Raw genomic sequence first — 16,151 nt, 5'->3', positions numbered from 1 at the left:
GAGAGAGAGAACAGTTCCCTTGAGCTATTTTGAATATGTAAGATCTCTTTAGTACTGTCTTTTTCCAATGGACAGCTGTATACTGATGTTAGAATTTGACATCAACATGATAATCAGCAGAACAGGCCCTGTACTCATACATGTTCCTCTGTGTCCACTTTGCCAACAGGTCACCCGATTCTGATCCTTTGCCAATTATTGGAAAATACCAATTAGTAGAAAAAGATACGAGATGGGCTGCCTGTGTAAATGCAGCCATGGTGTCTGAATAGCAGAGAGCTAGTGAAATTAGGTGTAGGTTTCAGATGAGCATTTGGAAATCAGTGGTCAGGCTCAATTAACCCTGACGGCTGCTTCATTTTGTGTCCCCAAAGCCAGAGGCTGTCCCGGGCCTGTCAATCACAGGTGTACTAGTGATTTTGATGCAGATTGTGCACATGTATTCATTAAAGATCTAATTGGGCTTCCCACAGTGACATATGCCAGATCCTTCCCAGCCCTCCACGGTGAGTTGTTCCAGCTGCCCATTTTCTACTGATCCCTGATATTTTACTCAGACATCCAGGCAGAGATGGGTGATGAACAATTAATTCCTCAAATATGGGACCAATTAGCTCCTATTTTGGGATGACCACGATTAATGGGACGCTTCAATCCACATCTGTAATGAAATGGCCTCATCTTCATTAGACGTGATGCAAAATGCTTGATCCAAATGACATCATTTTCCTTTCTATTATCCTTTCCAGATCGCTGCTCAGAAGAAAAACCTAAAAAAGTATCACTACATATTGGCAAACCTGGTAAGTCTGGCCCTCTCTGAAACGATGGAAGCTTTAATGCAATATGCAAGCTCCATTGCATAATACAATTTCATTATTTATTTTCAATCTATTTCAAATGTCATCGTAGATATTACTGAAACTCCCAGTTAGGAAACACTACTGTGAAAGTTGTATGAATTTGTTTTGTTCACAACACTACAGATGCCACAGTGAGAAGTAAAATAATAACTCCATCCCCACTGACGGATCAAACACTTTGAAGCACAACTGTAGCTTAAATTTATGCAGCATTGATAGAAACTGATTGTTTAGATTTATCGATGGTGGCGTTGTTCCATGTATTGGTGCCTCTTCATCTTCTCTGTATCTGACTGACTGTAGCTCTTCTGCTTGTCTATGCAGAACACAATGTAGACAGATTGCTGATTACCCGCTGAGCAAGGGAATGATCCTCCTGCAAGGAATTGCAAGGCTCTGAGCTTTTTATGTGTAGGAAAATGTGTGTGTGTGTGCGTGTGTAAGTGTGTGTGTGCGTGTGTAAGAGTAAGGGCGTGCATGTTTACACTATACTTGTGCTTATGTATTTGGTATTGGAATGTGTGTGTGTGTGTGTGTGTGTGTGTGTGTGTGTGTGTGTGTGTGTGTGTGTGTGTTTCCTTTGCATAACTAAACAGAAGTTATTCCTAAATTATCAATGGATTCAATTCATTGCTTGATGTTTATATTCAATGGCCACCATCACTTTATTATTGTTAGTAGGCTAAAATGATAAGCACTGTGATGGTAAATCAAATTCAGCAGGGACCTTATGATCTTATAGTAGATACAATAAATATGAGGCAGAAGGGACTCTGTTAGAATGCTTCTGCATTTACACTTACTGTATCCAGGTGTACTGTAAGTATAGACGTTTCCATAGAAATAGAACTGTAGTGTCTAGTAAGTTATTGTATTGCTATGGTTGACTCTCACGTTAGCATAGCTTCATACAGAGATCTGAAGTTAACTGTCGCCCTAGAGGCAACAAGCTAGCATATTGCTTTAGTGGTATGTTGGGTTAACTTTTAGGTGTGTTATACGGAGTACTTCTTTAGGAGAGGATGCAGTACGTTTGGCCTGAGGTTGCATGTCAAGAGCATGGTTTAAAAGTGCACTCTAGAGGGCTCAACTCAGAGATCTGGAAACATTTGTGGTAGACCTCATAATTGGACTGTGAAACAGAGAGAGAAAAAAACAGTGACTTCACAGGCAGGATTGTTAAATTCATAATTGGATTGTGCTATGAAAAAGAAACACCCCAAAACTGCAATTGTACAAGTAGGATTTCTTAGTTTATAATTGGGTCCAGTAAACGGGGGAGCTGACAACTCTAGAATAATGATGATCATAAAGGCAGCAAGATGCAACACTTTGTGTGAATAGGATCCCTGCGGTTCATTACCATGGGAGCTATTTTCTGAAGGGGGGCACACACACACACACAAACATAAACTCACAAACACATTCACACTACCTCTCTTTATTGATTAAGCATGGCCTATGTAACAAGACTTGATCTTAGTTATCAACCGGTGAAGATCCCCTATACTTCCAGCGTTCTTCTGATTAATTGTAGCCTCGGGGTAAGAATGAAATATGTGAATATGGGACTTTTATCATTCAAAGAAAGCATTAAAATAGTGTCTGCTGAAGCCTGTTTCCGAGGCAAGCTGCAGTATGACTCCAGATGGGAGGTTTAATGTAGTTTGATGCTCTTAGACTAAGGAGATGCAGGTAATTAAATGCAAATACGGTGAGGGGAGTCTCTCCCACATGGTTGCCCACCATATCCTTACGTCAATCAAAGAAAGCACTTGGAACAATTCAATTTTGAAGTACCAATTTGAAGTCCTCAGGCAATTTTCTTGATGTGTGTCTGCTGTATGTTTTAGTATGCACACTTACCCGCGTGCTTGAAGACTGTGAGAGTGCCGTCCTGTGTTTGACTTGAAACAACTGTGTTATTCTGTCTTTGCATGAATATAAGTAGTCATATTTGTAAATCAATATAACAAAAGTGGGCAGATGAAGTTGAAAAGACAGCTGCGGAGATTGCTCGTCGAACTGTAGAAAAGTGTTTTTTTTGTCCTGCGCTTCATAGATTTGTAATGATTGCATGGACTTTTTAATCTCTGGCTTCTCAAGTGGGGTTGAACAGCTGAATAGCAGCTCTGAGAAATCAAAACTTTCAATACCAGCACTCTGAAAAGAGACTGCCATACAATTATCTGCACCATCATTACGGCTGGGACATTTTTGGCTCTGTTTTGTTTACTTAGCTCAAGTTTACTTCGGTTTCTTTCCTAGGGCTTTTTGGACATGAACTTCACCGAGTTCCAGAAGAGTGGTGCCAATATCACCGGGTTCCAGCTAATGAACTACTCCGACGAAAATGTCAGCAAGGCCATAGAGGAGTGGGTGGACTTTGACAGCAAAGACCTCAAACTACCCAAGGGAAGAATGAAGGTATGATCGAACTGTCTCATTGTTCAGAGATCTCCCTATTCAAGTGTTCAAGGTTACAATAAACGTATGTTAGCCTCTAATGTTGCCTCCTCGGATTTGCCCTCTCAGTACACAGGAGCCCTCACATACGACGGAGTGAGCGTCATGGCAACTGCGTTTCAGAACCTTCGGAAGCAGCGTATTGACATTTCCCGGCGAGGTAATGCTGGCGAGTGTCTGGCCAACCCACCAGCTCCCTGGGGCCAGGGTATCGACATCCAGAGAGCCCTACAGCAGGTAGGCAGTTAGCATCACACACTCCACAGCCACAGCTGGATGACAATGACTTGGATTCAAACTCAATACTAGCCGCACAGGTAATGAATCATGTATGACAATGAGAAATACTGTACAATACAATAAAATACAATGCAATAAAATACAATACCATCTTAATTAAGTACTATTGCGTTAAAACCCTCAGTTTCAGGCCCACCAACATTTTGAGAAACAGCAATTGCAAGCCTATGAGCAATATGTAATTCTTAGATAGTTATCTTGTGACCTGGAGACTTATACTGTATTATGTTAGACATCATGCAATGTCAACCCAACCAACTGGTAATATTATAATCCTGAGATAGCAATCTTGTGTTCTTGAGATAAGAAAAATGATGTCATGCTATTTCTGCTTGTAGCTATGATGATGTATACAGTATTGTGTGAAATGTAGCAGATGTTGATTTCTTTGTGTACTGTACTTAAAAAGCCTTGAGCGTTATTCAGATTCCGAGAGTTAGCAGTTCTTCATACCAATCCTGGTCTATATCTGGTTTGTCCCACAGGTTCGGATTGAGGGATTGACTGGACATGTCCAGTTTAACGAGAAAGGCCATCGGACCAACTTCACGGTCAGCATAATGGAGCTGAGCCCAAGTGGACCACTGAAGGTGAATCGGGACTTGTCTATAATCTCTATAATTATCAATCAACCTCTTTATCATCCTCAGGGGAAATCTATTGTGTACAGTTAGACAGTATACTGTATGATATTTGACCTAAACACAGTAGACACAATATAATGAATCCATCCGATTTGATTTAAATGTTTGATTTAATGATTGATTTAATGTTAATGACAAATTATTTTTCAATAGAAATGGACTGGTCTTTTACTAACAATATGCCCAGCATCAAGAACAGCTGGAGCCAAGCAAAACATAACAGTAAAATGAACAAAATGGCATTGTCTATAATGAGTGTCTCCAATGTTCACGTCATGTCAGAATAGGACATACTGTATTTGCTTTCATTGCGTAGTTGTTTTATTTGCATATTATGTTATTCATATGCAAATAATTTCTTTACATTGAATCAGAACATGAGTTACCCTAGTTCTTTGAGTTTATAATATACCCATTTATATTTCACATGACAACCAGAGGCACATTAGCTATAGAACTTAGTGATCTTGCATATGTGGAGCAAATTCCTCTTATCATTTAGTATGCAGGGAGTTTGTGCATTAAGATGGCTGTATATTTCTCTTTAATGTTATCACCAAGACAGTCTTACAACCTGAGAGTAGGACAGGCTGGCCAAGAAGTACAGTAGGAGGCGTTGGTTATCACGGAGTATGGCTTAAGGACTAGCTAGGGGATTAACCATATGAGTTAAGGGATGTGCTTATCCCCACAATACACTACAGTATGTTCATACGAATTACACTATAAATAGAAATGTAGGATTTCCTCTGCTATGTGTGTTGACATACTGTACCTCTTCCGACTGCAGGTGGGCTACTGGAATGAAAATGAGAACTATGTGAACACAGCCGTATACACGCCGGTGGTTGAAGAATTCTTCGGACTGCAAAACAGGACATACGTCGTGACCACTATCCTTGTGAGTCTCACTAGCTTCACTGAAAGGCTCTGTGTTTGTATGGTGATAATGTTCCATGGACCAAAATACGACAGTTGTTTACAGCTGCGTTTGGTACGGAAACACAGAACAGTAGAGTCACTTTTATCAACCCATGTGGCAGTATGGCAGTGCAGTAGGATGTTACAGTCCTGAGAACTGTCTGTATTTTTTGGCCCTAGTGATATCTGCACAGCTTTGTAAACAGAAGGTAGCTGCAAGCAAAAGAACAGATACACAAATTCTCTCATGTTGTCATATGACAATGCCCTGGCAGCAGAAGCCGTGGTATTAGTGTGTCTTTGAGGGCTGTCCCAGAAGCGACTCTCCTGCCTGGCTATGAAGTCCGAGCGGTCAGAGTTGGCAAGCCTGCTGATTATGCTCTTTCCCTTTCTGCATGGTGACTGCATTCAGCTTCTCCGTTGTAGCTTTGCCATATCAACACATCAGAGAGGTTCAGGTCACCTCTGATCAGTCCCGTCGGCTGTGCTGAATAACACTGCCAGTCGAACGAACTGGCATGAGAATGACGGCCAGGTGGAAAGGCTATACTGAAAAATAGGGATTTTTTTTGGTTAGATTCACAAAGGGATAGAAATGATTGGCAACTCTCCCAGAGAAATTGGAGAGTGTATTTATTTAAACTTTTCATATCCTAATTGCAGGGTTTCTATTTTGTACAGCACATTCATCCATGTAAGCCGTCCCTGTTGAAATGGTCTATCAATTCCAGTGGGTCAAGTTATCTACATGAGGTAGGAAGGGATCAGGGAGGGAGAGCCCTTACCTGTTTCAAAATGCTTCAGGCCTAATCTAAACTCTTAATTCTGTCCTTTTGACACCACCATCTCGACCACACTATGGTCTATTTCCAGATTGTACGCTATGCTGTGTCCACCTGTAGCCTTGCCATGAGGGATGTTTTCGCAGTAGCTCTGTTCTGCTTTATCTGGAGGGCAGAGCTCCACACAGCCCCTTTACAGTCACCCCGGCCTGGCCAGCCAGAAATAGCAGGAGTGCTGCTCGCCCATCAGATCTGAGTCAACCCACACTAAGGAGAAGGTGCGAGAGGGTGGCCATGAATAATGCCATTTGAAGGCCCCTTCCTGTAGGCTACACAAAGACATGTACATACATTGGTGTGAAGCCCCATGGTCAGGGATGTAGTGCTGCTGTAGCACGCCTGGTAAAAATATTTCAGTACATTTTATTCTGATTTAATTACCACAAAAATTCCATGAAAACGATAGAACGAGTAACTACATAAATATGTAGGCTATTGCAGCCTATAGGTAGGTAAATGGTGGTTTCCTCCCTGTCTTCTCTCTCTCTCTGGCAGTGGCGTGAATTATGAATAACTGTAGCTGTGTGTGTGTGTGTGCGTAGGCCCGTTGGTCAGACGCTTGACCACTTTGAGCGGGCCAAATCCAACATAGCAAGATAGACAGAATACTCTACCAGGGGTTTCTAAAACGGCTGTCCTCAAAACAGTTTGTTATGGACTTGGGGCTAACGTATGACGCACTTGAACTCGCCCTAATGTCCGAGAGCTTAGCTTACAGAAAAGTACTACCTCTGTTGCATATTCAGACAAACTGATCCACCGCATGAACCTCATCATCACACCAATGAGATCAAGGATCCAAATTTACAGCGTGTCTGCCTTGACGTTCATGAAGCTCCATGGGACTCCTCTTGCGCAGAGGAACCCAGAACGATATGCGAGCACTTGGTTACGGTACTGTTCTTTCACCACCATGATTCAAAGCGTGTTCAAATCGCTTAAAATAACTCTCATCAAGATCTGTTGCCTATTAGTTCTACTCATCACTTAATAATAATAATAACAATAATAATATTACAAATAGAAACTTCTCACTTCTCACAATGATGCTCGATTAGTAAAGGTACACCAAAGCTAAATCAATGTCTTGCAAGATCACATAATGATTCATTAGTATTTTACATTACAGAACCAAATATACACTGAACAAAATATAAAGTCCCATGATTCATGAGCTAAAATGTCAAATCATAGACATTTTCCATACTCAAAAATTGGTTACCATCCCTGTTTGTAAGCATTTCTCCATTGCCAAGATAATCTATCCACCTGACAGGTGTGGCATATCAAGAAGCTGATTAAATAGCATGATCATTACACAGGTGCACCTTGTGCTTGGTACAATAAAAGGCCGATCTCAAATGTGCAGTTTTGTCACACAACACAACGCCACAGATGTCTCAAGTTTTGAGGGGGAGTGCAATTGGCATGCTGACTGCAGGAATGTCCACCAGAGCTGTTGCCAGAGAATTTAATGTTCATTTCTCTACCATAAGCTGCCTCCAATGTCATTTTAGAAAATTTGGCAGTACGTCCAACAGGCCTCACAACCGCAGACCACGTGTCTGGCGTCGTGTGGGCAAGCGGTTTGCTGATGTCAACGTTGTGAACAGAGTGCCCCATGGTGGCGGTGGGGTTATGGTATGGGCAGGCATAAGCTACGGATCACAAACTCAATTGCATTTTATCGATGTCATGCCATTCATCCACGCCATCATCTCATGTTTTAGCATAATAATGCACAGCCCCATGTCACAAGGATCCGTACACAATTCCTGGAAGCTGAAAACATCCCAGTTCTCTAAGACATGTCACCCATTTATGCATGTTTGGGATGCTCTGGATCGACATGTACAACAGTGTGTTCCAGTTCCCGTCAATATCCAGCAAATTCGCACAGCCATTGAAGAGGAGTGGGACAATTCCACAGGCCACAATCAACAGCCTGATCAACTGTATGCGAAGGAGATGTGTCACGAATGCATGAGGCAGGCAAATGGAGGTCACACCAGATAGACTGGTTTTCTGACCCACACCCCTACCTTTTTATAAGGTGTCTATGACCAACAGATGCATATTTGTATTCCCATTAGGCCCTAATTGACAGATTGTTGCATGTTGCGTTTATATTTTGGTTCGGTATAATAGCATATACTGTAGCATAGTATGCCTATAATATGTTACACCAAAAACACCTCAGTCATTTCTTATCTGAAGCTGAATAGACAAAAAAAATATCAACTGCACGCGCCACTTGTTGTTTGAGGATATTAAAAATATAACATTTTCTTCAAGCTTTATGTGGTCATAGGCAGATGTTGCAATTGGAGGATGCATTTTATGCATAGGCCTATTCTACAATGATATTCAATAGGCTACATCTGTCAGTACAAACTTTGATTGAGAAATGATGACATTATTAAAAAAAATTGCACTATACCACTGCCCAATGTTTGCATAGAAGGTGATATAGTATACCGTATCGTGTACATTATCCCAAAGAAAGGTAGACAAGGAAAGCTTTATAATAAATGCCCCTGAAAGAGTCATGGTGAATGCATGCAATATGTGATGAAAATGTGTAAAAGAACCAGACAACCAATATTGTCCTTCATTTTTCCAAGGAATCTCCATATGTGATGCTAAAGAAGAACCACGAGCAGCTGGTGGGGAACGATAAGTATGAGGGCTATTGTGTGGAGCTGGCCGCCGAGATCGCCAAGCATGTGGGCTACACCTATAAGCTAGAGGTCGTGAGCGATGGCAAGTACGGAGCCAGAGACGCTGAGTCCAAGATGTGGAACGGGATGGTGGGCGAGCTGGTTTATGGGGTTAGTAACCATCTCCTGAACATACCAGGCACCTCACTAGGCTCTAAGAGGACAAATGTGTTTATCATACACTCTCCGACAACACAGCAGTCCATGGAACTCATCCAATGGCAAGGACAATAATAGCTTTTTAAGTTGACACAGCCTGACTCATTTTTAATGTAACCGCTCATTCGGTTTATAAAGTTGGCAGTAACTAAAATAGAATGCTGCAAATGTGGTACAATGTTTGCAACAGTACACACGATTGTACCATCCCTATTCCCAAACTGGTTATAGTCCTGTACCCCTTCAAACATTCAACCTCCAGCTGCGTACCCCCTCTAGCACCAGGGTCAGCACACTCTCAAATGTTGTTTTTTGCCATCATTATAAGCCTGCCACACACACAGAACTGCTTGTTGCAATTTCAATGAGGCTCTCTTGTTCAGATATCGGTAAGTGGACTAGAGGCAGGGCATGAAAGGAATAAGGAATCCAGTTGTTTGTGTCATCCGTTTCGGGAAAGTACCTGAGTAATTGCGCACCCAACTCGCTCAGGTGCTTCGCTATAAAACATTTGACATTGTCCGTAAGCTTGAGTTCATTTTCACACAAAAAAAAAATCATACAATGATGAAAAGAACTGTGTGTTGTCCTTGTTAATGCAGACAGAGAAGAGCCCCAACTTCTTAATCAAAGCCTCAATTTTGTCCCGCACATTGAATATAGATACAGAGAGTCCCTGTAATCCAAGATTCGTATCATTCAGGCGAGAAAAAACCTCACACAGTTGGCCAGTTGTGAGAAACTCGTCATCATGCAAGCGGTCTGACAAGTGAAAATTATGGTCAGTAAAGAAAACTTTAAGCTCGTCTCTCAATTTTTAAAAAAGTGTCAATACTTTGCCCCTTGATAACCAGCGCACTTCTGTATGTTGTAAAAGCGTTACATGGTCGCTGCCCATATCATTGCATAATGCAGAAAATACACGAGAGTTCAGGGGCCTTGCTTTAACAAAGTTAACCATTTTCACTGTAGTGTCCAAAACATCTTGGCAGCAAGAGCCTCTTCGTGGATGCTGCAGTGTACCCAAGTGGCGTCGGGAACAACTACTTGCATGCGCGTTACCACTCCACTATGTCTCCCTGTCATGGCTTTTGAGCCATCAGTACAGATACCAACATGAGCCGCAGCTACGTTTGGCTACATATGGACTGTTAGTGGAATTCCCGCGAGAGAGTAACGGTTAATGTGATTGATGTTCATTATTTGACTAAGCTACCTGTATTTGACATTGTGTTGTTATTTCGCTGAAAACTAGATGGTTTAATTAGATTTTTGGCAGTGAAACAAGGCTACTCAGGTGAGGGAAAAAAACTAATCCAAATGTATAGCCCAGTTAGAAAATATAAATGGACTGTTTGAAAATGTGAAGAAAAATGTGAATCACATTTTTATTTGGCGTTGCGTGTACCACACTTTTTATAATGTTTACATACCCTACATTACTCATCTCATATGTATATACAGTACTCCATACCATCTACTGCATCTTACCTATGCCGTTCGACCATCTCTCTGTCACGACTTCCGCCGGAGTCGGTCCCTCTTCTTGTTCAAGCGGCGTTCGGCGGTCAACGCCACTGGCCTTCTAGCCATCGCCGATACACTTTCATTTTCCATTTGTTTTGTCTTTGTTTTCTACACACCTGGTTTCAATTCCCCATTACATGTTCATTATTTAACCCTCTGGTTTCCCCCATGTTTGTGTGCGTGTTTGTTCTATTGTTCAGGCTGTATCTGACGGCTGGTATTTTGTTACCGGGCTTTGTTATTACGCCCGTTTATTTCCTGGTATCGGTATTTTTACAGCACCGTAGTATTGTGTTTATACTGGTGTTATCTTGTATTAAATACCTTGTCCACGCATCTCAGCTCTCCTGCGCCTGACTCCTTTCACCAGTTACCGACAGCCTTGACATACTCATTCATATATTTTTATGAACATATTCTTATTCATTCCTTTACACTTGTGTGTATAAGGTAGTTGTTGTGAAATTGTTAGGTTAGATTACTTGTTAGATATTACTGCATGGTTGGAACTAGAAGCACAAGCATTTCGCTACACCCGGATTAACATCTGCTAACCATGTGTATGTGACAAATAAAATTTGATTTGATTTGGGCATACCTCAGTTTGGGAATACCTGCATCACAACCTTCACTATTGCTCTTCCCCAGTGATATGCTTCAATATTCAACCAGACACTACTTTAAACCTATTTTTAACCTAACAAATGTCTACAAAAGACAATGATCTCATTAGTGGATGTTTGTCACATACTAAATACACAAAACAAATTCAGTGTGGCTTTTCAGATAAATAATGTTCTGTTCTCTGGAACACGTACAGATCTACATTGTACGTTATGTTGCTGCTGTAGCCAAAGGACATACTGTGGTGCAGTTTATTTCTTTCCAATACTTCCAGTACGGTTAACATACAGTGCCTTGCGAAAGTATTCGGCCCCCTTGAACTTTGCGACCTTTTGCCACATTTCAGGCATCAAACATAAAGATATAAAACTGTATTTTTTTGTGAAGAATCAACAACAAGTGGGACACAATCATGAAGTGGAACGACATTTATTGGATATTTCAAACTTTTTTAACAAATCAAAAACTGAAAAATTGGGCGTGCAAAATTATTCAGCCCCTTTACTTTCATTGCAGCAAACTCTCTCCAGAAGTTCAGTGAGGATCTCTGAATGATCCAATGTTGACCTAAATGACTAATGATGATAAATACAATCCACCTGTGTGTAATCAAGTCTCCGTATAAATGCACCTGCACTGTGATAGTCTCAGAGGTCCGTTAAAAGCGCAAAGAGAATCATGAAGAACAAGGAACACACCAGGCAGGTCCGAGATACTGTTGTGAAGAAGTTTAAAGCCGGATTTGGACTTCTAGTTCCAACCATGCAGTAATATCTAACAAGTAATCTAACCTAACAATTTCACAACAACTACCTTATACACACAAGTGTAAAGGAATGAATAAGAATATGTTCATAAAAATATATGAATGAGTATGTCAAGGCTGTCGGTAACTGGTGAAAGGAGTCAGGCGCAGGAGAGCTGAGATGCGTGGACAAGGTATTTAATACAAGATAACACCAGTATAAACACAATACTACGGTGCTGTAAAAATACCGATACCAGGAAATAAACGGGCGTAATAACAAAGCCCGGTAACAAAATACCAGCCGTCAGATACAGCCTGAACAATAGAACAAACACGCACACAAACATGGGGGAAACCAGAGGGTTAAATAATGAACATGTAATGGGGAATTGAAACCAGGTGTGTAGAAAACAGTTTTATATCTTTATGTTTGAAGCCTGAAATGTGGCAAAAGGTCGCAAAGTTCAAGGGGGCCGAATACTTTCGCAAGGCACTGTAAACATCTTTGAGAAGAATAACAATGTGTCGGAGAAGTGTGTCACAGCTTGGCTTCAGCCAGGACACAATGTGTCCCTATGAGCTCTAAGATATGTTCTGACAAAGGTATACTATACCTCTCACTTTACATGTCCAGCAGCTCCCTCAATGTCAAAACATAACTACACAATGCAGATGGGCCCAGACAGGCTGTCAATGTTGAAGTGGTAAGGTACCAAATAGTCGAAAGCTGTTGCCCGTTACCCCCCCAAAAGTTGAGTAACAGGCAACAGAATGAGCACAATACAGTAGCTGGATGTGTATTCCAGGAAGTCTGTTATTGAAAATGTCCCTTACCAAACTGTCACTTCCCATATCTTCAATTTTTCATGGGAATCATGTCAAACCCTATTTCTCTGCCCTCAGGAACTTGAGATGAAAGATACGCTCTAACAGTTTGGTCTAGGGTAATGTAGAATATGTTCTGTCCATACAATGACAGAGGTTCTGGGTGGACTCAACCAAATCAAGTCTCGCTTGGAGGGTTTTTGTTTTTTCTCTCAGAGTAGTAAGCCTAATATTTCTTGAAAGCGATTCATTATTATTCAGCTTGAAAAGACTGAGTGTTTATGTAAGCTGGAGCTCTCTAGAGAGAGATATCTCAGAAAGTCCTCTCTTATGAAAAGAGAGTTTACCATTACTGTTGTGTATGCTAATCACTGCCCATGGGAATAGTTATTTACATTCCTTCACCTCACCTTAAGGAAATACTTTTGTCATCTCCACTTGAAGACTTTATGGGTGGAAGGACGAGTACAGAGATGGGATTTCTGAGTGTAGGGATACTGTTGGTGAATTGATTTGAATTGATGGATACATAGATAAACACGTAATTATCTCCTTGCCTCCTAGAAAGCGGATGTGGCAGTAGCCCCGTTGACCATCACCCTGGTAAGAGAGGAGGTGATCGACTTCTCCAAGCCCTTCATGTCCCTGGGCATCTCCATCATGATCAAGAAGCCTACCAAGTCCAAACCTGGAGTCTTTTCCTTCCTGGATCCTCTGGCCTACGAGATCTGGATGTGCATTGTGTTTGCTTACATTGGCGTGAGCGTGGTTCTCTTCCTGGTCAGTCGGTTCAGCCCGTACGAGTGGCAGGGGGACGACTCCGATGGGGAGGAGGGTCAAGAGCAGCCGCAGAGACAGCAGCACAACCAGCCATCGTCCTCCAGTCCCAGGAGAGAGCCAGGTCAGTCCCAGTCCCAACAGGGCCAAAACCAGGGCCAAGGACAGGGACAGGGCCAGGGGCAGAACGAGGGGCACACCAATGAGTTTGGGATATTCAACAGCTTGTGGTTCTCTCTGGGCGCCTTCATGCAGCAGGGCTGTGACATCTCGCCAAGGTAGGTGATCTGTTTTCTACCCCTGCTGTTAACTGTAGTGTTTCTATTAACAACGTTAACGTCCTTCCTCATTCATCAGTATTACTATGTGTCATCATCAGCAGACATCATCTTGAATTGTGTTTTTTTTATTATTGTTGTACTTGAGTAATAGGGTATTTGTTAACGGTGAGATCCTCCATACAATGTCTTACAACAAAATAAATGATTATGATTAACACCAAGGTAATGAAAATACAATTAACCCAGGTAATGCGTAAAAACATTTGAACTGATAAAGGCAGGTGACCATTGTCAATCTACTGCAACTGCACTCTGCTAAAGATAAATCCTCCAGTGTGATGAAATGCATTGTCCCCTCCATACCCACGTCCACATGGTGATGAACTAGGTCAAGAACAAAAGTAGTTACCCCACAGTAAACAAAAATAATTACCCCACAGTAAAGACAGCGGAGATGAGACATCAGCAGACAGGATACAAAGGCATCCTGTAGAACAGGACAGAAGCAGAGCAGAGTGACAGACTGACTGGCAGACACTATGGCTGGACTGGGCCTTGAGGAGGTTTTGTTCTATTGACAACCCACGGCAGTAGTAATGAGGTCCAGGCCAGACCCAGGCCAGGGGTACCCTAGCCCAGGTCAAGCCCCAGGGCCCAGTGCATAGAGTCCAGTGCACAGAGTCCAGGAGGCTGCTTTTGGAGGGGCTTGTTGTGCTCTTAGCAGGGCAGACAGGGACATCAACAGACGCTTCTCAGAGAGGAGATCCAAAGGTTTCCTTAAGATAGTGTTCTTTTTGGGGACACAAAAGAGGGTTTCTTTTTCATGCTGATTCTCTGTAAGTAGATATGTCAATTTCAAAAGAAGAATTGGAGTAACTAGATATATTTGGTTATGGTGCTTACCTGATGCATTCCTTCCAGTGAGTTAACAATAAAGCAACCCTTTTTTGACATTGTGCCACCTGTGTATCTCACAGAAAGGAAATGACAGACACATATTGGATTGCAATTGCTTTGGTCGTATGTATGTGTCTCCTTACGTACTGCTCTCTTGGCATAGGGCAGGAGTTCCATTCTCATTATCACAATTCCCTGCCCTGCGCCTTTGTTTTCAACTGACCATACTGTCCTGCGTCCCTGCCTGCCTGCCTGCAGGTAAAGACACTCTGATCCTCGCCTGGCATCCTTTGTTCTTTCATATTCCACTGTCACCTCAGCTCAGTTAACATTTGTGTATTATATGTTTATCCTCTCATGAAGTCATATGGGGATTCTTTACAAGATCAATAGTGCAGGTCGGTTTGGTGAAGTTCCTGCTGATGGCTCACTGCCTCCCCCTCCTCTGGGCGCTTGGCTTGTGCTAACTGCTGGCTCCTCAGCCACCGTCTGACATTTAGGTAGGACATGTGTATCCTTTTACTTTGGGGGAACTAATGGGCTCAAATTAGATTACATTTGCAGAAAGCTGCCTGTGACAGATGTTGTTTTCCCTGTCATAGATGCGTCCATTTAGCTCTGCCAGAATGGTTAAGCTTCAGGAGAAGAACCTCCCAAGCACTTCGTCTTAGTTTGTACTGTACATGTTTATTTTCCTCTCCCCTATTCCTCTGTCCCTTTATACTCTCCGACCAGGCATGGTGGTGTACTGCAGATGGGTGATTGCTCTAAATTAAATCTTTACAAATGCATTGATCTTCTCTTATCTGCTATTTTGCCCAACATTTAAGTGCCTTCTCCTCAGTTGACTTGCTTGGGAGCGCTCTCCCGCTCTCTCGTTCTCTGTCTGTCTCTCGGGTTTCATAGTCTAAGCCTCTGGGCGGACGGGTGATTTGACTTTGTCTCCTAGGCTGTCAGAGGAGAGGAGGTCTGCCTGACACAGTGGTGATTCACCTCCCTGCTACCTCAGGGGGTCAGACAGTGATGGAAGAATTCAGTGGGATGAGGAGCTCTTTACCCATGGGGCCAGAGCACAGATAAGCTACATTCATGTCTCTCACACATAGTGGGTCTCTTAATCAGTAACACATCACAATGGAGGTACTACTTATATAAGAACACATCTCCCATTAGTTTGAAGACTCTTATGCTTCGCTCTTTCTCATTCTGAGATTGTTTACGGCAAGAATCTGCACTGAGTATACCAAACATTAGGAACACCTTCCTAGTATTGAGTTGGACACGACCCCCCCCCCCCCCACCCCCCCCACTGCCCTAAGAACAGCCTCGGTTTGTTGGGGCATGTACTCTACAAGATGTTGAAGGAATTCCACAGGGATGTTGGCCCACAGTTGTGTCCAGTTGGCTGGATGTCCTTTGGGTGGTGGACCATTTTTGATACACATGGGAAACCTTTGAGCGTGAAAAACCCAGCATCATTGCAGTTCTTGATACAAACCTGCGTGCCTGACACCTACTACCATACCCTGTTCAAAGGCATTTCAATCTTTTGGCTTG

The 16,151-nt window shown here is 42.3% G+C and overlaps 1 protein-coding gene across 6 annotated transcripts in view; it reads left to right on the top strand.

Moving 5' to 3' along the window:
- LOC110537819 (glutamate receptor 1) overlaps nucleotides 1-16,151 on the top strand; it is a 94,355-nt gene that overhangs the window by 56,429 nt on the left and 21,775 nt on the right. For all 6 annotated transcript variants that reach the window (XR_005035027.1, XR_005035026.1, XM_036937848.1 and 3 more), the window contains exons 5-11: nucleotides 750-803; nucleotides 3,132-3,290; nucleotides 3,399-3,566; nucleotides 4,115-4,219; nucleotides 5,064-5,174; nucleotides 8,661-8,867; nucleotides 13,204-13,694. Coding sequence is in view for 4 of the 6 variants with exons in the window: in XM_036937848.1 (XP_036793743.1) it covers nucleotides 750-803; nucleotides 3,132-3,290; nucleotides 3,399-3,566; nucleotides 4,115-4,219; nucleotides 5,064-5,174; nucleotides 8,661-8,867; nucleotides 13,204-13,694 (1,295 nt within the window). In the remaining 2 variants the exon portion in view is untranslated. The remainder of the gene's footprint in view (nucleotides 1-749; nucleotides 804-3,131; nucleotides 3,291-3,398; nucleotides 3,567-4,114; nucleotides 4,220-5,063; nucleotides 5,175-8,660; nucleotides 8,868-13,203; nucleotides 13,695-16,151) is intronic.

The sequence above is a fragment of the Oncorhynchus mykiss genome, chromosome 12 (assembly GCF_013265735.2).
Source record: "Oncorhynchus mykiss isolate Arlee chromosome 12, USDA_OmykA_1.1, whole genome shotgun sequence".
NCBI classification, from domain to species: Eukaryota; Metazoa; Chordata; class Actinopteri; order Salmoniformes; family Salmonidae; genus Oncorhynchus; species Oncorhynchus mykiss.
The sequence above is the reverse complement of the archived record's forward strand: the minus strand, read 5'-3'. Positions and strand labels throughout refer to the sequence as shown.